Genomic DNA, 20,741 nt, shown 5'->3' on the forward strand with positions numbered 1-20,741 from the left:
AAGGTGGCGATTCGCCCCTTCCCGCTTACATGAATTGCCTCTGCTCAAGAGCGAAAGTCGGTTCTGAGTTTGTTTTGCCGAGGAAATGTGCCTTTTTTATCGTAAGAGAATCGCTTAGCTATTGAGCTGCTAGGACTGCCTAAGAGACTAGATTAACCCTTTCGCACCCGGGGCCCGCAAGGAAACATGTTCTCTCTGTACGACAAGCGAGTCGGGGGCGGTGGTGGCGGCAGTGGAGGGGTTAAGAGGGCGGGGCCAGAGCGTGCGGGGGCGAGTTCTTCGCTTGTGTGTCCTTATTTCATCTCTGCAGGCAGAGGTAGCGGGAGCCGGCTATAGGATCCAGCCCCAGCCATGCGGAGCAGGAGCAACTCCGGCGTGCGGCTGGACGGTTATGCCCGGCTGGTGCAACAGACCATCCTGTGCCACCAGGTGGGCGAATGCGCCACCCGTTGGATGCTTGCCTGCCCGCGTAGGGGGTCATCTGGGGTAGCTGCCTGCTTGGGACTTGGTCGGTAACCCCTCGCCCTTTTGATTCGTCCCCCTCGTGAGTCCCGGAAAAGACGCGCCGGGCGGGAAAGTGCCGGATCCAGGCGGTACTGCACCGGGCTCCTTCGCTTGCAACTCCTTCGTTCTTAAAGCTCTCAAGCTCTGGAGACTACAGAGCACAAGAGCCCGCCGTCTTGGTTCCTTACAGGGGACTGAGGGGAGCTCCGCGAGAGCTCCGGGTCTCCATGGGCCAAGCGAGGCGCTCTACGTGGCAAAAACTCGGAGCCGACTCAGAACTTGCTCCTTGGCGCGGAGCTCCTGCCTCGTAGGTGCTTTTGCAGACCCAAATCGCCTTCGCCAAGCTCGGGCAAGATGCGGGGACTGCTGTGTAATCTAGGCGGGCATTAACTTCTTGCCAAGCCGGTGCACAACAAGTTACTATTAATATCTGGTAATAGGCCTCTTCCACACTGGCCATTCTCTCGGCTGGCTCGTTTAAAAAAGTTGGGCTGTACACCCCTCCCACCTCTTCGTCAGTTCTCCTTTGGGAAAGGGGAAGCGTGGGGTATTCCTGACGGCGCACAAACCCGATTTCAAGCGTGACCCCAGAATGCCACCCGCTGCATTTGAGTGACCTTCATAAATGGGCTAATTATAAGAAAGAACTAAAGAAGCAATCTTATATATAGCAGTAATGCGAGGGCGGGGGGAGAAACAGGAAGAAATCCAAAAGGTCAGAGAGGTGTGCTTCAGGGAAGGCTTTGGTACAAACACCCCGTCTAAGGAAGATGCTAAAACCTGATCCAGAATTTGGCTCTTCTTGTTCTTGCAGCATTGAGTTCTTAAGCTATTCAGCAAACATTGAAGTCAATAGGCATTGGAGGGGGGCTTTTTATGTGTACCTGTTGTCCATTATTATTATTTCCTGGGAAAGTGCTTCCATATTGGTGGAGACATTCAGACATCAAATCCTCTGCAGCTTTGCTGGCTTGTTTGTGGTTACTGAGCATTTTACAAACAAAAGCCACTTGCAGATAGTAGGTGAGCATTGATCTGCAGGTAGATTCCATGTCGTGCCTGTCAGGCAGTTGATATATTTCACCAGAATTCCATATTCTCCTGGGTTTGTGGACTGACTGACTTGGACAATAGTGATCTAGGCAGACCAGTGGACTGACTTGTTATAAAGCAGTTGTCCATAAATGCTTTGTTGAGAGTTTGTGACCTGCCTTCATGTACCACTGAAGCTAAGTGGTATGCTTCTGACAGACTGAAGAGGTGTATGTGTGCATATGCATGTGCATCAAAAACCTCCTTGCTTTTATCTGATTTTACCTTTTTCACCCCGTCCCCAATTCTGCCATGATACTCACAGTGTAGCCTTGGACCAGTCCCAGATACTCAACCTCACTTACCTTCCAGGGTTGTTGTGGGGATAGAATGGGGACAGGAGTGCTATATATATATCACGTTGAACTCCTTGGGGGAACAGTGAGATAAAAGAAGATAAATGGATACAGCAGCACACGTCAGTTAACAATATAACAACCTGCAAGTATGTAGGTCATTCCTATACTGATGAATTTTGGCATTTCCTACCCCACAAAATGCATACAGCGAGACAAAGGCCCCCTTTCCTACCAATGTTTGCCTCTCTGTTAAAAAAAGATGCTGGCACTTTCATCCTGCCATCTGCAGAGGCTTTTGCTTCTGGCCTCCTCTTTCTAAGAGGGGGCTGTCTCAACCTATATGCCCACACTCCTCAATGGAAGTTCAGATGAGGCTGACTGAATGGAGAAACTGGGGCTTCCGGGCTTCCGGCTGGGCCAAGGGAAAGGAGCGTCTGGCTGGGCATTTATGTAAGAAAAGCCAAGGCTACTGTTTACAGACAGGCGGGTAGCACCCCCCCCCCATTGGCACAGTCCTTGTGACTCAATGTGCTTGGCTTGCTGTCTGTTTCTCTGAGCAACATGCATGGTTCCTCCTGGCTGAGATCCAGACAAAGATCGTGATCCGCCTCTGTATGCTGGTAAAGCAGAGAGGGGCTCTGGCAAAGGAGAGGGAGGATTGCTTGGCAGGAGGGCCAGGGAAGGGGGCAAAGAAAGTGCTGGCATGGTTTTAGGTTTAATTATTTTTTCACTCACACATTCAGCATGCTTTTCTGGCCTGCATTATCTGATTGGCAGGAATCTGAGATCCCAGTTTGAAATAAGACAGCTCTCCTTCGATAGCAATTGGGCCCCTTCTCAAAATCTCCAGTGTTCTTGTCTTACTTACAAAACCATTACCATTTTTGTTGAATTAATGAATTGGTATTTGTAGCCCCCCCCCCCCCCCGCAAATTTCTCCATCTAGGAAGTATGACATCTGTCTATTCCCCCCCACCCATCTAGCATTATCTAGGAGATAGTCCCTGCTGATATCAGTCTCATGTGGGCCACTGATGTATCTTAAATTTTCAAGAGGGACTCCTCAGGATCTCTTGTTCAGGAGTAACTAATTTCTGTTCAGTGATCCTGAATTTGCTCTTTTGCTTAATGACACAAGAAACATCTGGCTGAATCAGACCAAGATCCATCTTGTTCAGCTTTCTTTGTAACAGTCCAAAGAGCAGTGATCGAACTGTTGAATTGTAAGCTTTCCCTGATCTGCACCTGCTCCACTGGGACTGGCAATGGCTCACTACACTACTCTGCCTCCTTAGCATGCCTGTCGCATAGAAGAGACTGCTCCATCACCCTTCACAGGCACTTAACTAGCCTTTTTGTGATGCAGTTGACTTAAAAGTATACTGGCTAAGCCCATCAATGCAGAGCACCCTGGCTTTTATAAAAGCCTCCCCAGTCAAAGTGCTGCAGACTTTTTCTTTGTAATGAAAGCTAAACATCCAGAGGAGATACTTTGAATAGTTTTGTTTTTTTTGGGGGGGGGAGGGGGGAACACCATCCTGTCCCTATAGCTGCAGCCCAGGTTGTAGGATGCCCTTAGAACCTCTGTGGTCATCTGGAAACCTCAGCTTGTTTGTGTTGCTGTGAAAGCCATTGCATCTCTCTCCCTGCAGAACCCAGTTACAGGGTTGCTTCCAGCCAGCTGTGACCACAAGGATGCCTGGGTCCGGGATAATGTCTACAGCGTCCTGGCAGTTTGGGCACTGGGTTTGGCATATCGTAAGAATGCAGACCGTGATGAAGACAAGGCAAAGGCCTATGAGCTGGAGCAGGTAGGGCTGGCATGGGCTTCTCACAGTTTGCCCTTAAGCAAGAAGTGATGGAAATTCTGCAGAGGGAAGTGATGTGGTATGGATTGCCCTGTGCAGGATGTGTTTGCGTAGGGCTGTGTCACTGGAAAAAATTCCCTGATACTGAGAGATGTCAGCAACATTCTGCCATCTTATTTATTTAATTTATTTATTTGCTTCAGTGTGGACTCGAAGTGTTTTATGTTGTTCTCTTCTCCTCTGTGTTATCCTCACAACAACCCTGTGAGGTAGATCTTTTCATATATTTCTTCCTCCAGTTCCCTTTTCAGGGGAGGGTTGAGTTGGAATGTTATCTGATCGGGCATGCTTGTTTACCTGAGTTGCCCAGTGCAAATGTTTCAACAGCCAGTCGTTCAGAAGAAGAAAGTGTTTGTCCTAAACTGCTGTGATCACTGGAATTGTCAGCTCTGAGTCCTTTTGTCCACACAAGGGTGTGCCCTGTCATAGTTTACTTGCAGTTAGGCGCAGGCCTTGACAGGTATCAGGGACTAGAATACTCTCCCTGAGCAATTGGATGAGAGCAAAACATCTCACTGAGTTCAAATGATAGCTGGATAGTGAAATCTTGGCACTGCTGTTCCAGTGCCTCTGTTGGAACGAGGAAAGGCACCCCTCCCTGGCCTGCTTTGGGCTGTGTTTTTTTCTTTTAACTTTGCTTGTTGTGCCTGGGGCTGCTCCCATTGGAGACGATATGCTGAGTTGCTGATTTATTTAAAACATTTTAAAGCCACCTTTCCATCTGATCAGGGTCCACAAGACAGCACACATTAAAAACATTAAACCATTTTAAGAGTTAGAAATACATAAACGATAAAATTGATAAAATAACTCAATTAAAGTCCCTTGAACAAACAATGCTAGGAGAGCCAGGATCTGTTATTGGGGGTATGCCAGACAAAACAAAAATGTCTTCATCTGTTGTCAAAAGACACTGATAGAAGGAAAAAGATGAATCTAGGGACTTTCAAAAAATTTTTTAATCCAGTGTTCTCTGGTACAAGGTTGGAGGGAGGCTGCTGTGGTTGCCCTGAACAAGGGATTGTGAAGGAGTGGCATTAATTGGCATAAAGACCTAAAGTCACCCTGGTAATCTTACCTCTATCTCCTGCTTGCAGGGACAATTGCATACTTATGGAGTACAGGCAGGAGTTCCTTGATCAGACCTGCACCCTGGAGATGAAGCTAGCTTTATCTTACTTCATTGATCAGATGCTCTGCCCAAGCAAAGGCCTTTGGGCCCTTCAGTTGCCAGAATTATCAAGTGCCTTGGGCGTTACCCCTTCTTTCACAACAGTTGTAGCTCGCTGGCCCTCGGCTGCTGTAGCCCAGCGAATAAATGCCAAAGAGAGCATGAGCTCCAGCTCTGGTTACAGCCTGGGCCTTGCAAAAGGTCACCAGCAAGCTTCCTTTGCTGAGCAAGCGCTCCGGCCCTCTGAAATGTTTGCAAGCTGCTCTTCTCCCTTTCCTCTCTGCAGAGCGTGGTGAAGCTGATGCGAGGTGTCTTGCAATGCATGATGAGGCAGGTATGGTCTTGAATCTCCACCTGTTTTCTGGGGATGATGGGGGCGTCTCCAGCTCTCAGGACCTGGCTGAGCAAAGTTCCTTCCCTGTGTACAATCTTGCAGGCTTATATTCTGATCTGTTTGGATGCTGGGATGATGCCTGGCAAAAAGGAGTTGCTTTTTTTGGATGTTCAAGGACTTTTGTGCCTGCTGCCATGCCAGCCTTGTTCATGTACAAAAGGGCACCTGTGGCATAATGTTGTCTGCCTGAGCCATTACCTTTGGAGGCCATGTCCGGGTATTATTCTGCAGTGACACTGTCTTGGAAACTGAATTCCGTGGCCCTTCATTAATCAGAATCCCAGCCTACCAGATTTTACTCTGTAAGCTTAGAGCTGTACAGTTGCTGATCTTCACCTTGGTGACTGATGCAAGAAGCAGTGTTAACTGAGGGCTGGCTCCTGATGGAGCTGGATTGTGCCATTCTGTCCTGTTCCACCCCCTTCTCCTACCTTGGGCCAACCTTGAAGGGAAAGGTTGCAAGTACTTTTTGCAATGGGGTCTTTCAGGTGGACAAAGTGGAGGCTTTCAAGCACACCCAGAGCACCAGGGACTGCCTGCACGCCAAGTACAACACCAGCACCTGTGCCACCGTGGTAGGTGATGACCAGTGGGGACATCTGCAGCTGGATGCCACATCCCTGTACTTGCTCATGTTGGCTCAGATGACAGCCTCAGGTAAGGCTTTCTTGTCAGTTCAGTCCATAGTACAGCTGAGACCGAGCTCAGTTGACCTGTTTCCTCTTGGTCAGGTGAGGTTTCAGCCCCCTGTGGCTAAACAGATGCATTGCCCACAGATGCCCTTATATGTATTTCTGAGAGTTTTCTCTCCTTTCAGGGCTTCACATAATCCACAGTCTGGATGAAGTCAATTTCATACAGAACCTTGTCTTCTACATTGAAGCTGCTTACAAGACTGCTGTGAGTTCTCTTCTGTTTGAGTTGACACAAGTTTTTCTGCCTTTGGTAACAAGATGAAGGTTGCCATGAAGGTGGTACCATGTGGTTGCAGGGCGGCAGCATGGGTCCCAGGCAGGGCTGTGTTCATTCTCACACCTGTAGGTATACTGGCCAAATGAGGAATTGGTTAGTTGGTTATAGAATGTGAGCATAATTAGTTGAAATGTTTTTTTCCCAACAAAATCAAGATTGTAGCCCCCATGACTGTGGGGGGGGGGGGCAGGGAGACATGGTCTGTGTCTGATGGACTCTCAGGTTTGATTAGTGGGCAGGTTTCAATCTCTTTGCCTTCTTCCCATTCTCAAGTACGGGGGACTTTTCAAAGCCAACTCAGGATTATTGTGGCTCTGCTTGCTTTGCAAGTTGCATCCAGAGTGCAGGATTTGTGTGTGTCTGTTTGTGTGTGTTGGATTTCCAGCTATAGGCTTGGCTGTGAGCACAATGTGGGCAGGCTGGAAAAATGCCCCCAGGTCTGTAAACTCCTCCCAACCTCTATTGCAAAGGGCAGAGCAGCTGCATGCTGGATCTAGTGGCAGCACCTGCTTGCTGTCACTGTGCTGCTGAGATGCAGCTCCACTCTGTGGACTGGTTCCAGAGCAGATGTGCTGACGGATTTAGCCTTGCAGATAGGCAGGGAGTGTCCAAATTATGACTTACAATCACTGCCACCACTGGGGTGCTGTCCTGGCTCTTTAAACATGGGGCAGGGATGCTTTGTCACCTGGCTACCCTGTTCTTTGCACCCACAAGGGAAAAGCAGCGTAACATTCCTGTGGCTGCAGGCTCCAGAAGGGTCAGTAGGCATTGTTTCCATGCTGCTTTGTGCAGGACTCTTACAGCACTGACCTTGCTGAGTTTGTGAGAGCCAAAAGTCCAGTTGCACTGGATGGGATCCATCACGAAGCTCCTCTGTTCGAGATTTGGGGCTGTGGTGCAGGCAAGGGAGGGGTTAACAATTCCTCAGATAAGTCCACTTCTTCTTGTCCAGCAGCTGCTACCATTTATTTTTAAAATGTAAATGCTGCCTCTCCAGAGACCTGCTCCCAAGTGACTTTGGTTTTAATGACTTTAAAACCAAAGTAATTAAATTAGTTGTTGGAAAAAGAATGTACCATCGAGTTATCACCCCATCCTCAGGGTGTTCCAGGCAAGAGAGGAGCAGAGGTGGTTTGCTGTTGATTTCCTCCGCATAGCAACCCTAGTTTTCCTTGGTGGGGTCACATCCATGTACTGATAGTGGCTGACCCTGTTTAGCTCTCAAGCTTTAATGTGTTTAGGCTAGGATGGCGACAGCCACTAAAATACAAGTTGCCAAAGGGAAATGTGACAGGTGTCTTCCTCTTTTTTCTAATTACTGCCCAGGAAGAGGGAAAACTTTTGATTTGAGTAATGGCGGAACTGGGGAAGCGTCTCCCCCTCTTCCAGTGCTACAGCCCCAAAGCAAAGGGAGAGGGACTTGTCTTACATCCAATTCTGAACCCCAGATGAAATATCTGGTGTGTGATTGTGTCTGCCTTCTTCTAGTTGTGTCATCTGCTTGGTAGCCTCTCTGCCTGCTCCATTAACGGTGGTATATTTTTGGCAGGACTTTGGGATATGGGAACGTGGTGACAAGACAAACCAAGGAATCACAGAACTGAATGCCAGCTCAGTGGGGATAGCAAAGGTGAGGGTGTTTCCTTGGCCTAATGTCTTTTTTTTGGGGGGGGGGTCTTTGGTGGGTGGCAAGGCTGAGGCTGCCCTGAGGGTTCCACCTGATAGTGGGGTAGGGTTTTGTGGATCCATTTTCACATGCCTGGTGGAAGATAAGCCTGCAAAGAGTCTTGATTCACATCTCATAAAGGGCTGTCTAGTCCACTGTCCAACTGTGGGCAACCAGATGCCTCTGGGAAACCAGCAAACAGCTCCTGGCAGGGGATGGCCCAGCTATGCTATCTTTGACCATGGGAGTTCTTTTGTTGCCATCGGGCTGATGGATACCCCTCTCTGTGCATTTGTATAAACAGAGATCAGTGGAGCTAATTGCCATCAGTAGACTGGTCTTCACTGAATGTATCTGATTTCCTAAAAAGCTGTTTCTCCTAGGCCTGGTTCTGGCAGCCTGGCCTCTGGGGCTTCTTTCTGCTGCTGATCTCTGCTTCCTCTTTGGCCACAGGCTGCCCTAGAAGCCTTAGATGAGCTTGATCTCTTTGGAGCCAAGGGGGGCCCCCAGTCAGTGATCCATGTGCTCTCAGATGAAGTGCAGCATTGCCAGGTAAGGGCATGGGCCATGCTTCAAGCTCCTGGAATCCTTCATGTTTTTCTTCCACTCCTGGGAGCAGCATGTTAAGTGGGGAAGACAAGCAGCTGGGAGACCTTTGACAAGGCCACATTGTGAAGGAGGAGGAAATGAGGTTTGGATGAGCACAGTTGTCTGAAAGGTATTTCCCATAGAGTTATTGTGCCCCATACAGTATTGGCGATGTGGTATGGCTCTGTGTGTGTGCGACACAGAACTGTTGCCTGCCTTCATGTGGAGGTCTTTCATATCACCCACTGCCTGATTCCTTAAACTGGAGATGCCTGCTGGGGACTGAATCTGGGACTGACTGCATGCAAAGCAGATGCTCTACCACTGAGCCACTGCCCCGAAGACTTGATAAGCATTGGCTTTTCTACCACGGCATGTTCTCCACCAGAAATTGTGGCAGGGTAGGGCTGTTTGCCCTTTTCTATGCCTTCACATGCCTTGGGGTTGACACATGCCAGAGGAAGAGGCAAAAGGGCTGCTCTCTCTGCTGGCTAAAATGCCATGGGAGGGAAACCCAGTGCCGCTTCTCCCCCATGTCCTGTTTGCAGCTGAAAGGAGAAATGGAGAGCTTTTAAAAGGTGAATTCTGGCTTGAATGTAAAACCACGTGTCAGGCTGGAAACCTGTGTTCTGACTCATGGATTTCATACTGTGTATTTTGACCCTCAGAGTAGACAATAGTTAGCTTCATAGAGTAATAATGATAAGGCAGCTTCATGTGGTCTGATCCCCCTATGCTCATAAGAAACACAAAGCCGCTGAAGCCTATATTCTATCGGGTTTCTGCTTTCTTTTTCCCTCCACAGTCTATTCTCCATTCTATGCTTCCACGGGCTTCAACTTCTAAGGAGATTGATGCCAGCCTCCTCTCGGTCATCTCTTACCCAGCCTTTGCTGTTGAGGACAGCCACCTGGTAGAGAAGACCAAACAAGAGATTATTTCCAAACTGCAAGTGAGTCTTCTCAAGAAGAGGAATCCTTTGGGTAGCTGCAGCCTTGCACTCTCTCATCCATAGTCCTTTGAGGAGGATGCATGTCTTAGGCTTTGCAAAGGTTTCAGGACATTCTTCAGCTTGATCTTCACAAAAATACTTTACAAAAAATCTAATATAACTCTTGCAAATCTAATATAACTCTTCCGATTTGCCAGGCAACTTGTTGAGGTTTCTTTTTCTCTAATCTCCTGACTTCTTAGGGTCGCTATGGTTGCTGCCGGTTTCTCCGGGATGGCTATAGAACCCCAAAGGAGGTATGTACCAGGCAGTGGAGCGGGCTGATAGTCTAGTCTGGAATTCCTTTTGTTGTTCCAGGCAACATCAGCCTGTCAGGCCCATCGCAGAAACTGACGTACTTTAGCAGACTGTCTGGTGTGCAGGTCTGACTCTTGGACTGGAGTAATGATGGGCGTGAGAGGCTGTGCTCAGCCAGGCTTAAGCTTTAGCAGACTTCCTTAGAGAGCCTCCTGCCTGTTGTCTTCCCCTTTTTCTGTCTGTTAGTAAGACAGCTTCATTGATGGCCTCTGTGCTCTCGTGCCCCCCCTCTCCACCCCCCCTCCCCAGGACCCAAACCGCCTCTACTATGAGCCTGCAGAATTGAAGCTTTTTGAGAACATTGAATGTGAGTGGCCCCTGTTCTGGACCTACTTCATAATTGATGGTATCTTCACTGGCAATGCAGAGCAGGTGGGTGCCTTAAGGGAGGGGTGCAGGAGGGGTGGGAGAGCAGGGGGTGGGGGCATCTGTGCTTGAAACAAAGTTGGTTTCCCAAGTGAAGAATCTGCTTCCCTCCAACATCTCTGCCCACCTGTCAAAACAAGCCTACCCATGTTTGGTGGTGGCTTCTTGGCTTGAGTGGTGTCGTTCATCTTCAGGTCTGTGTCTCACAGAAAGCCAAAGGTCTAGGTTTCTTCCTTGAGTTATTTCTGAGTCATATGGGGGGGTGAGGGGGGAGGCTCAGTTGGAACAAACAGATGTTTCTCATCTCATGAGCTTTTAGCCTTTTAGCAGTAGGTTTGCAGATCCTTCTTCATCTGCTCACAGTGTTTGAAAGAAGAGATGACTGGTCCCATCTTTGCTCCTGTAGATAGCTGCAGAGACAGATGGGACTGGTTCCAGTGGTGTTTCCAAGAGCTCCCACCCAGACAGTTAAGTTAGGTTTACACAGTCTGATTTCCTCTGCAGGGAAGGGACATCACCACCTATTAGCCCCTATGCCTGAGTATTGGGTTGCTACAAGAAGGTAACCACTTGCCTAGTCCCCTTTGACTCACTTACTTAGCTAGGGGTTCTACTGAAAGCTTAAGAGTTGATGGTCAGGATTTGGTCCCTGAGTAAGATGTAAAAATACCAGAGAACTTATTTATGATACAAGAAGATAAGTGGAGAGTACGGTTGTGTACAAACATGAACGGACCTGGGAAGGACCAAAGATAATAAGCAAGGGGGTGCAGCTAAGTGGGGTTCTTGCCCATTTGAAGGGAATTGTTGAGTCAGGATACTGATGCTGGCCCTGGATACTGGTGCTGGCCATCACAACTGGCCCTGAGTTTGCAAACCAACTCTCATGGATTTCTTTGGCCACACCTCCTTCTCCCTTTTTTATTTCCAGGTCCAAGAGTACAGAGAGGCCTTGGATGGGGTCCTCATCAAAGGGAAGAATGGAATTCGGCTGGTTCCAGAGCTGTACAGTGTCCCACTGGAGAAGGTGAGCAGCTATTCTCTTCCCTTTTGCCCTTGTGATTCTGGGAAACCCTGTTCTCTCCAGGACAATGTGAAGGGATGCAATTCTGCAGGGGCAGAAGAGAAAGGTAGTTTGAAAAACCTTCCACATTTGCAGCCAAAGACCTGGCAGGTTATTGCAAATCAGTTCTTCCACAGCTTTGTCTCTCTGCTTGCAGTTCTCTTGACCCAGTGCCTCATTTTGCTCCCTTCACTTCTTATGGAAGCTGATTGCTTTTAAACACAAGGTCCTAAACTAAAGCTTCCCAAATATGACTCCTAGTGCTCTTAACTTTTAGAGCATTACATTTTTGTAGGACAAAGTTTTTCAGCATTGTCATTTGAAAAATATTTTGGTTGATTTCACATGATTGGCTTGAAGACATGCTGGTGTGGATTTGGCTGGCTTTTTATATAGTGAGTAAACTTGCAGTTAATCCATGATGCAGAATCTTGTATTATATAGTGGTTTCCTTAATGGAGAATTCCAGTTTATGAGTATTGAAGTCCAAGTTATCCTTAAAATAAAAACATAACAGTCTTTTCTTCCCCTGAAAACCAGTCAGATTCCCTCCTTGCTGCTTCTGCTACCTCCTGATTTGCCTCTCCCAGTTGCCACTGGACTACTGCCCTCTCAACTTCTCTTGGCCCTGATCTTCCCACTGTTCTCTCCCAGGTAGATGAAGAGTACTGCAACCCTCACACTGTTGACCGTGTGCCATTGGGCAAGCTGCCACTCATGTGGGGTCAATCCCTCTACATCCTGGGCTGCCTCATGGCAGAGGTGAGATTCTGTGGTCTGATCCTGTTGGACCCCTTTGGTCACTGGGCTGCTTTCTTCTGCGGCTCACTTCCACCATTTGTTTGGGAGCTCTTGCTGTGCAGCCTTTCTGTATGCTTTCTGTGTGGTGGGTTGATCTGTGATGAGGGATGGTGGACAGAATGGTCCTGTCTTCAGGCAAGGGCTTGGACCAATGTAGGCTTTGGTGCTGCCGTGCAGCTGCTCAGTGTAGCCTCTCCCTGTAGCAGTGTAGTTTAGTCCCTGGCACCTTTGTCTAGTCGGCTCTCTCGCTCTGGGGGTCTATGATTGACAGGCTCACTCTGCTAGGGCCAGTCCAGCAGGATATTCCAAAATGTGACCCCTCTCTGCTTGCAGGGATTTCTGGCTCCTGGGGAAATTGACCCTCTGAACCGCAGGTTTTCGACTGTTGTAAAGCCAGATGTGGTGGTCCAAGGTAAGTGAGACTGGGACTGGAGGTGGCTGATCCTCCACGTTGGAGTCTCCCAAAGAATTTAAGTGAAATACTTCATACTGGGTGTCTTGCTCTGGGAGTATCCTTGGAATGAAGTATGTTCTGTTGGTGTAGTGGCTTCCCTTATCATTTGGCATGGCCTTCCCTTATCATTTGGCATTGGCCTTGCTGATATTTTTTGCAAGTTTTTTTTTAAAAACTCTGTTGCTGGATGGGCCTTGCAACTCTGTGCCACCCTTCACGTTCTTCCTGGGGCAATGAGAGTTTCAGGTTTCCCATTCCTACCGTCTGTTGACATTGGAAGGAGTCTGGGAAATGCATCCAGAGGTGCCTTTTCCTCCCCTGAGTTGGCGACCAGGTTGCATTCCTGACAATTGTATTGGCTGTCCGAGAACCTTGAAAGAGAGGAATGGGATGCTGGGAAAACTCTTGAGGAGGGGGAGATTGGGTTCTTGGATAACTCTGTCCAGCTGCTGAGTCTGGTGTGTGTCTCTTCTCTAGTGTGCATTCTGGCTGAGACAGATGCCATTAAAGCCATCTTGCGGAAGGAGGACATTGAAGTGGAAACAGTGGCTGATGTCTACCCTATCCGAGTGCAACCAGCAAGAATCCTCAGTCACATCTATGCCCGGTTAGGTGAGTTTGTGGGATGGGAAGGTAACTAGTTGGTGGCTTTGTCAAAATGTGGAGTTTGACAAACTTCTTGGGGCCTGTTGGCTCTTCTCGTATACAGATAGCAATGCAGTTCAAACTAAACTGCTCTGTTAAGCACTGGTTGGGGCATCTGCTAACCAGATAGGTTTGTGAACTTTGTTATGGGCTCTGTTGGATGGGTGGGAAGGAGTCTACAGCCCATCTTGTTCCTGGAGCTGTGAAGCTTCTCTGTTGCCTCCAATGGTTAGCATTTTTCAGTAGTGAACTTCCCTTTTCCACAGCTGCCCACCAATATTCTCTCTAAGCTGTGGAGTCTTGTGAGCAAAAATTCTACTTTGTGGCCTACTGGCATTAAAGTTGTGAGTGAGCAATTTGACTACAGTATAAATTAGTTTGCTCTGGGGCTATCCTTCCTGTTAAGACAAAAATGTGTGAGTTGGAGGCTAAAAAACTGAGCTAGCTGTGAAATGCTGCTATTTGGAGATAGGAGGCCCTGAGGAACAACATGAAGAGGCTCTGAGATGGGAAAAGGGAAGCAGCAGAATTTGTAAATTTAGTCTGGATCCAGGTCATTTTCTGGCATGATCTTAGCTTGTGTGAAAGGTTAGTTCCTACATGCAGACTGAACTCCACCCCCAGTCCTTTCCTTCCTCCTTGTGGTGAATACAACTTTCCACTTTTGATCTCTTGCAGGTCGTAACAAGCGAATGAACCTGAGTGGGCGGCCCTTCCGGCACATGGGTGTTCTTGGGACCTCCAAGTTCTATGACATCAGGAACAATATCTTTGCCTTCACTCCACAGGTGGGCATCAGAGCTACTCTTAGGGTGCAGTTCCTGGTGCTGCAGGGGAGGATTAAGAATTGCATCCTGAAAGCTGCTGTGCATTTGGGGAACCAGCAAACAATGCTGTGTTGGGAAAATGCGATTTCTATGAGCATTTGAGAGCCTCCTGGCTTGTGAAGAGAATGTTTTTAGAGAAGAAATTAGACTTGTTCAAATGAGCATGAAACATGATAGCTTCATAGTGTTCATTCTCCTTCTTCGAACCCATTTAAGCCCTAGGCTTCGAGGGATGTAGAGCACGTACCGTACTAAAGTTCACTCTTTGGAAATAATTTGTTCAGAATACAGTCTTTGCCTTCTGCACTTTTCTCTCCCCATCCAAATGTACAGCTTATCTGAATAGTCAAGTCCGTTGGTTAGAACTGCAACTTAAGCATGCAGACAACTTAAGCATCTCAGCAGTGGTTTCAGCCTTCTGTCACCCTGACAGTAAAGATAAAAGGGTGGTGTATGGTCCAAATAACCTTGAACGACTGCCCTTTCTGGCTTCCTTGCTCTCTGTCCTGCTTTTCCCCTCCATGTAACCCACCCCCATTTTGGGGAGCCCTTTCTCATTAGCTCTATTGCTCTCTCCGTAGTTCATAGACCAGCAGCAGTTCTACTTGGCCCTCGACAACAAGATGATTGTGGAGATGTTGAGGACAGACCTTTCGTACTTGTGCAGCCGCTGGAGGATGACGGGGCGCCCAACCATCATCTTCCCCATCTCTCAGACAATGCTTGGTGGGTTTTTTCCTTGCTCAAGAAAGGCTTTGGGACTTCCTTCATTTGTATGTTTTTCCTCCCCACCCCCATTACCCAATTCTGTAAGAAGAAGGTGCCATCAAGTTTCCGCTGACTCATGGCAACCCTGCAGATGGGGTGTTCAGGCAAGAATTGAGCAGAGGTGGGTTTGCGATTGTCTTCCTCTACCCTGACTCTGGACTTCATTGGTGGTCTCCCATCCAAATAGTAACAGTATCCAGCCCTGCTTAGCTTCTGAGCATTTGGACTGAGCTGGGCTTGTCAGGCTGCTACTCAATTCTGTCCACACAATGAAATACACAAAGCAATTTCTGTGAGTTATATACTCCCTTTTGGGGGGCTTGCAAGGGAGAGGAATCCCAGACATTAGTAAGGCAGTCGGTTTGGTAAGAGCAAGTCCTCACCTGTCCTTCTGGAGGAGGCAGGCGGTGGACTCAGTTACAGATCCTGGCTAGGCTCTTCCACCTTTTGAATTGTTACCATTTTGTGTGCTGTTTTTCTCTCCATGTGAAAGATGAAACTGGCACCAGCATCCACTCAGCTGTCTTGGCCACACTGCAGAAGCTGCAGGACGGATATTTTGGAGGGGCAAGGTGAGGAGAGGTGGCTTAGCCTCTTGCATGGCAACCCCTAAGGCTACTATCAAGCAATGCATTTGCAGACCCTCGCCATGGAAAACTGTTCATCATTGATGCAGCCTTGAAAAAGAAGCCACTTAATTTTTTTAAAAACAGAAGAGAATGGGGGATATTTTTAAGCTTTTGGGGAGATAGGTTGGCTGTCAGTCCAGACTTGTCTTGGACTAACTGGAATTTGGGTGAGGACAGATGTGCAACTGCTGGAAGTGTGTCCTTGCCCCCTTCCTGGACAGACAGGCAAACTTCCAAACAGAACCCAGTCCAGGAGCAACTGACTGTTCCTGTTTTTCTAGGTTAAGACGGCTGTGCAGTCTGCTGATTGGCTGGCACTTGTGGCAATCAGAAAGTCACCATTTGTAGAACAATGCTTTGGGGTTTTTTTTAAACCAAACTTCCAATTAAGCATTTAAAAAGATTGTAATGTGGTCACTGGAGCAGGATGGTTCTTAAAATGCCTGAAGCAAAAATTTGCTCTGGTGTTCACATTGGTAGAGAAGTAAAGGAGGAAAAATCTTTACCCTGCAGCTGGGAAATGTGATTTGCTTCTGGGGGTGGCGGCTGTATTGTTCTTCAGCTAGAGAAAACTTGCCAGAGTGCCCACTGCCTCTTGCTTCCCTTCCCTTTCTGACTCCCACAGGATCCAGACTGGTAGGTTGTCTGAATTTCTCACAACTTCATGTCGCACACATCTCAGCTTCATGGACCCCGGGCTGGAGGGTAAGCTCTATGCTGATGAATATGGGCTCAGCCTTGACAGCTTCAGCGATTTAGACCCTGAGGACTGGCTGCATGGCTTTCGAATGTCAGAAGATGGTAAGGAGATGGGTTGGCCCCCTTCCTGCACTTGGGACATGCTGTGGATTTCTTAATCCAGCCTGTAACACCACAGCCCCTCTGATCTGTGCCTCACTCCCTCGATTTAACACTCCTCTGATTCCTACCTGCCACTTAATTAACCTCTTCCTTCTCTAACCTTTTCCATGCTGTTAGTAAGAGAACTGCACAGCTGAGAGACTCCCGGAATTAGCCACTAATACCTAGAAGTTCTTGGACTGGATCCTGTTGATTAATTCATGTGAAGACATAAAGCTGCCTTATATGAAATTTGATCCTTGGACCTTCTTCTAGCTCAGTATTCTCTCTGTGGTGTGCTGCCCTTAACCTGGGAGTGCCAGAAATGGAACCTGAGAACTTCTGCACAAAAATCTTGGGGCCCTTCCAATCAGATCGTCCCACCTAACCTTGTAAATTTCCTCTGACTGGGAGCACCTTTCTGGGCTGCTTTCCAGTACTAGATTTCCTAGGGATTGATCTAGGGGCCTTCTTAATGCTAAACAAGTACCCTACCTAGGGCTTTTTTTGTAGAAGGAACTCCTTTGCATATTAGGCTACACCCCACTGATGTAGCCAGTCCTCCAAGAGTTTACAGGGCTCTTCTTACAGGGCCTACTGTAAGCTCTTGGAAGATTGGCTATATCAGGGGTGTGTGGTTTAATATGCAAAGGAGTTCCTTCTACAAAAAAAGCCCTGCAGAGCCATGACCTCCCCCCTCCAGTAACAGCTTTGGGAGTGTAATAAGGGTCCTGCAGTTACACACCTGGCTGTACTGCACTTAAAGCTCACCGCAGGTCTAGGTTGATGACTTAAACTTGGAGCCCACTTGGAAGGGCAGAAGGAAGGGGGAAAGAATGGATCTCCAGATGCCCAATTGAAGACAGACCTCTTGAGTCTGTGCTGTTCTTGGTCACAAGAACTTTCCAAGGGAACCTGGCCAATACAAGGGAACCTGGCCAAGATCATCCTTGTTCAGTACAATTCCCTAAAAGTGATGCTGTTGACTCTAGTTATATGGGAAAGATGGCTGCCAACCTTATATTATCAGAAAAAGGTTAGAGAGATGCAACATGCAAGGCAATATCTCTTATAGGAGGGGTGTGCAAGTTTTTTGAGTTGCACAAGATGCCTCAGACGGAGCGGAAAGAGCTACCCCGTGGGGTGTTTGAACAGTATTGTTAACAAGTACAAACCAAGTACAGAGATTTACAGATTAATGTTGATGTGAGCTCCTTGGTCAACACGACTATTCGATTGAGGCAGACTCCTAGTTCCCTTTCCATTCTGCCTGATGAAGAGTTCTGTATAATGTGAAAGCTATCTTATCCTTAAGCAGTGACCAAACAGGCTTTGTGTCTACATCTTAAGTTAGATGCCTGTGCTGCAGTCAACAAGAGAAGAGTGTGTGTATGTGTCTGCAATCTCTTGCCACTGCCCCCATTCAAGGATGAAAGGCTCTCCAAATAGTTGCCCAGTTCTACGTCCCCCATCTGCAGCTGTCCTTAAGCTCTTGTGACCTCTCCTTCTGCTACTGCCAACAAATCCTCTGTCTATACAAACAATCTTCTTAACTTTCTTCTCTTATTTTGACTCCTCTATCAATCCCTTTATCCCATTAACAGTGCCTGTAACTGGCTTGTAGCCACACCCTCCCTACCACCTTGGGATGCTGGTATTTGTTTTGTGAGTTTGCAGTGGTGCATGTAGGGTTTGCCTGGCTGGCTTGCTTCTCCTCTGCTTGTTTGTTTGCAATGGCTTATCTAAAGCAGAGCTGTGTACAGATGTTTGGGCTGTTGGAACACGAGGGCACAGGGAGAGTGTCCATCTGCGCTCATGGTATTTAGGGAGAGCTCTTTTCCCACAGAGATAGTCTTCCTGACTGGTGAGCGTCCTGATTTTTGGAGGTTGGGTGGCCTTCAGTTTTCTTAGCCTTCCAGTAAACACATGGCTGGGAGGAGGAGGTGGGAAGCAGTAAGGAATATTCCAAGCAAAGAATGGCTTGCTGTCATCAGGAGCTTGGCTCCTCTGCATGTAACTTCCTCTGGCATTAATGCAGAACTACAATCTGGAGCTGCTGGAGAGGTGAGATGCTAAACATTGGGGTCATGTGCTTGGCCAGCTGCTGTAGGAGTTTGCCATGCTGCACAACTGGTGGTGGTACCCAGCTCTCCTCTTTCTGAATTGGTTGCTTTTCATACTTGCTAGTGGGACTGCTAGTGTGCAGCTGCTGGGCTTTGTTGCTGGGTGGCTTAGATACGCTAGTGTCTTGTAGTTGGATAGAGACAGTGTGGCATAGTGGAAGTAATGACTCCAGGTCCAAGCTGTTGTGATTTTGTGTGCTTCTTCAGACCCCTGGATGCAAGTGGAGCAAAATCGCAACTAACCTGTGCTGAGTCCTTGAACCCCACCATGTGGGGGAGAGCTTTTTTCCAGGTGTGGAAGAAAGGATTCAGGCATTGAATGGGTTTCTGTGAACCCTGGATGCATCACACAAGTTGCCTTGCTTTGACAACCTGTTTTTTTTCTGTGTCTGCAAGTGAGGTTCAACAGCTGTTCCTGTAGAAGAAGCAGAAGAGGGGACTTTGTAATACAGATGAGCCACTGGTGGGGTGGGGTGGTTTACTTTCACGTTGCACACCTGATGGGTGCAAGAGCTGCTTCAAGGTTTGTGGGTAAAAATGTGTTCTGAGCAAGAAGGGAATGGCAGGATCTCGCTATTCCTCTGAGCCTGCTTTACCCTGGAGAGCGCATGTGTGCTGGGTGTGTGTTCGGGGTCTCCAGGGGTGGCTTCTCTTGCAAAAAGCATGAGCTCCAAGTAACTAAAGGTCTTTCTTCCAGCTGACATTTGTGATGAAGTTGCCCAGTATTTAGACCACCTTCTGGAGCACACAGTTCCCAAGGCCACCCCATCGGCATCAACTCAGAAGCGGGGGCTCCACCGCTTCCGGACAGCAGTGCACACCACTCGTGACCTTGTGTCTCTGATGACAAAGGCCAAAGACCTGCATGTACAAAGTAAGTTAAAACGCTACTGGCATCACCAATGATCCCATGAATTTCTCTTCCCCAATTTTTTTGTGGCTTCTGTTTCTTCAAATGTTGCATAAGAAGAGCAGCTTCCCTGTGTATAGTTTTCCTTCCTACTTGTCCCATTGTCACAGCAGAATTTGTGGTAAAGTTTCCCTTCCTATGCAACTCTTAATGGATATTTCCCTGAGTCTGGACCTGACATCTTTAAAAATAGATTAATCTGAGTTGTCTTTGAATGCTCTAGTAATTAATCAGCATATCTACTCAGAGAGTTCTCCAGTTTGCTGTAAAACAGGAGAAGCCTCAAATCCCACAGCAGCTGTGTGCACCATGTCAAGTTCCCAAACCGCCCCCCCCCCCCCCCCCAAGATCTATTTCTCCATCACAGAGCTGTTCATCCAGTTCCTGGCCCTGTCTGAATTATGTCTGGCTCTACCTGGCTGTGGAGCCTTTTCAGTGAAATGCAGCCCTGTGAGGATCCTGCACCCTCCAGCAGCTCTGTGCACTTTTGGCTTCTTGCAGATATCAGCATGTACATCCCTTCCAAGCTGTTCCAGGATTCCCAGCCATCTGTTAACTTGCTGGGCTCAATGCAAAAGCAAGACACCAAGGTGAGGCTGTTGGACTGTGCTCTCTTTGTCCAAGATATTCTGCTGTTCAACAAGGAGCAGCCCATAGTTTAAAAAACCATCTACTGTCTTGTGAACTGTTTACCTCACCCTGTTTTTCTGACACCTTCCATCCTGAAGTGTCTAATCAGAACATATTGATTTTGTGACTCTTGTGCTCATTGGCTGCATCAGGCATGCCAAATGGGGGCACGGGGGGGTGGGGGGATGACGTGGGCATGCATAATGTCCTCCTGAAGTCAGTCTGGCCTCTTTTTCTCCACAAGCCATCCATCCCTGTTGAGGTGAACCTCCCTAAGGATGCAGCTGGGAATGTGGACTGGAAGGTTCTGGTGGATCAGCTCCGTGAATGCCACTCCCTGCAAGACCAGGCCAACTACCTCTATATGCTCTACACCCTCAAGTACGAATATGGGTGGGGCTTGTAAGGTGGTTCAGGTAGCTCCTGCATTGTGGTTGCTGTTGATCCCACACCCAGAATAGATGAAGGGAACTCTAATGTGTGATTTTTTTGGGGGGGGGGGGACTGCTAGGCCATTTTTTCTGCAGACATGAAATCTTGGTCTTGTGGTTTTCATATGTTACACAGGGCTTTTTTTGTAGCAAGAACTTCTTTGCATATTAGGCCACACCCTGCTGATGTAAAAATCCCCCAAGAGCTTACAGGGCTACTGTAAACTCTTGAAGGATTGGCTACATCAGAATGTGTGGCCTAAATTCCCAGGTTACTTAGCCCTGTCAAATCCATGAGGGCTGTGTATCATAGCTGCTGCCATCTTGGATTGCTGTAGGAGTTGGCTACCATTTGGCCACTCTTACATGAGTAAGCTAACCTGGCTTT

At 47.9% G+C, this 20,741-nt stretch overlaps 1 protein-coding gene across 6 annotated transcripts in view; it reads left to right on the forward strand.

Annotated features, from left to right (window-relative positions):
- Positions 1 to 276: 276 nt before the first annotated feature.
- Positions 277 to 20,741, forward strand: part of PHKA1 (phosphorylase kinase regulatory subunit alpha 1) — a 31,921-nt gene continuing 11,456 nt past the window's right edge. For 5 of the 6 annotated variants that reach the window (XM_060250161.1, XM_060250162.1, XM_060250163.1 and 2 more), the window contains exons 1-21: positions 277 to 429; positions 3,548 to 3,706; positions 5,221 to 5,268; positions 5,817 to 5,985; positions 6,146 to 6,228; positions 7,853 to 7,933; positions 8,423 to 8,521; positions 9,363 to 9,509; positions 9,752 to 9,805; positions 10,116 to 10,238; positions 11,164 to 11,259; positions 11,950 to 12,057; positions 12,430 to 12,508; positions 13,028 to 13,162; positions 13,874 to 13,983; positions 14,604 to 14,748; positions 15,284 to 15,362; positions 16,045 to 16,220; positions 19,080 to 19,256; positions 19,794 to 19,882; positions 20,167 to 20,303. In XM_060250161.1, coding sequence (XP_060106144.1) covers positions 352 to 429; positions 3,548 to 3,706; positions 5,221 to 5,268; positions 5,817 to 5,985; positions 6,146 to 6,228; positions 7,853 to 7,933; positions 8,423 to 8,521; positions 9,363 to 9,509; positions 9,752 to 9,805; positions 10,116 to 10,238; positions 11,164 to 11,259; positions 11,950 to 12,057; positions 12,430 to 12,508; positions 13,028 to 13,162; positions 13,874 to 13,983; positions 14,604 to 14,748; positions 15,284 to 15,362; positions 16,045 to 16,220; positions 19,080 to 19,256; positions 19,794 to 19,882; positions 20,167 to 20,303 — 2,372 coding nt within the window. In that variant the 5' untranslated portion in view covers positions 277 to 351. The remainder of the gene's footprint in view (positions 430 to 3,547; positions 3,707 to 5,220; positions 5,269 to 5,816; positions 5,986 to 6,145; positions 6,229 to 7,852; positions 7,934 to 8,422; positions 8,522 to 9,362; positions 9,510 to 9,751; positions 9,806 to 10,115; positions 10,239 to 11,163; positions 11,260 to 11,949; positions 12,058 to 12,429; positions 12,509 to 13,027; positions 13,163 to 13,873; positions 13,984 to 14,603; positions 14,749 to 15,283; positions 15,363 to 16,044; positions 16,221 to 19,079; positions 19,257 to 19,793; positions 19,883 to 20,166; positions 20,304 to 20,741) is intronic. The other variant, XM_060250166.1, reaches the window with a different exon arrangement.

This window comes from Heteronotia binoei, chromosome 11 (assembly GCF_032191835.1).
Source record: "Heteronotia binoei isolate CCM8104 ecotype False Entrance Well chromosome 11, APGP_CSIRO_Hbin_v1, whole genome shotgun sequence".
NCBI classification, from domain to species: domain Eukaryota; kingdom Metazoa; phylum Chordata; class Lepidosauria; order Squamata; family Gekkonidae; genus Heteronotia; species Heteronotia binoei.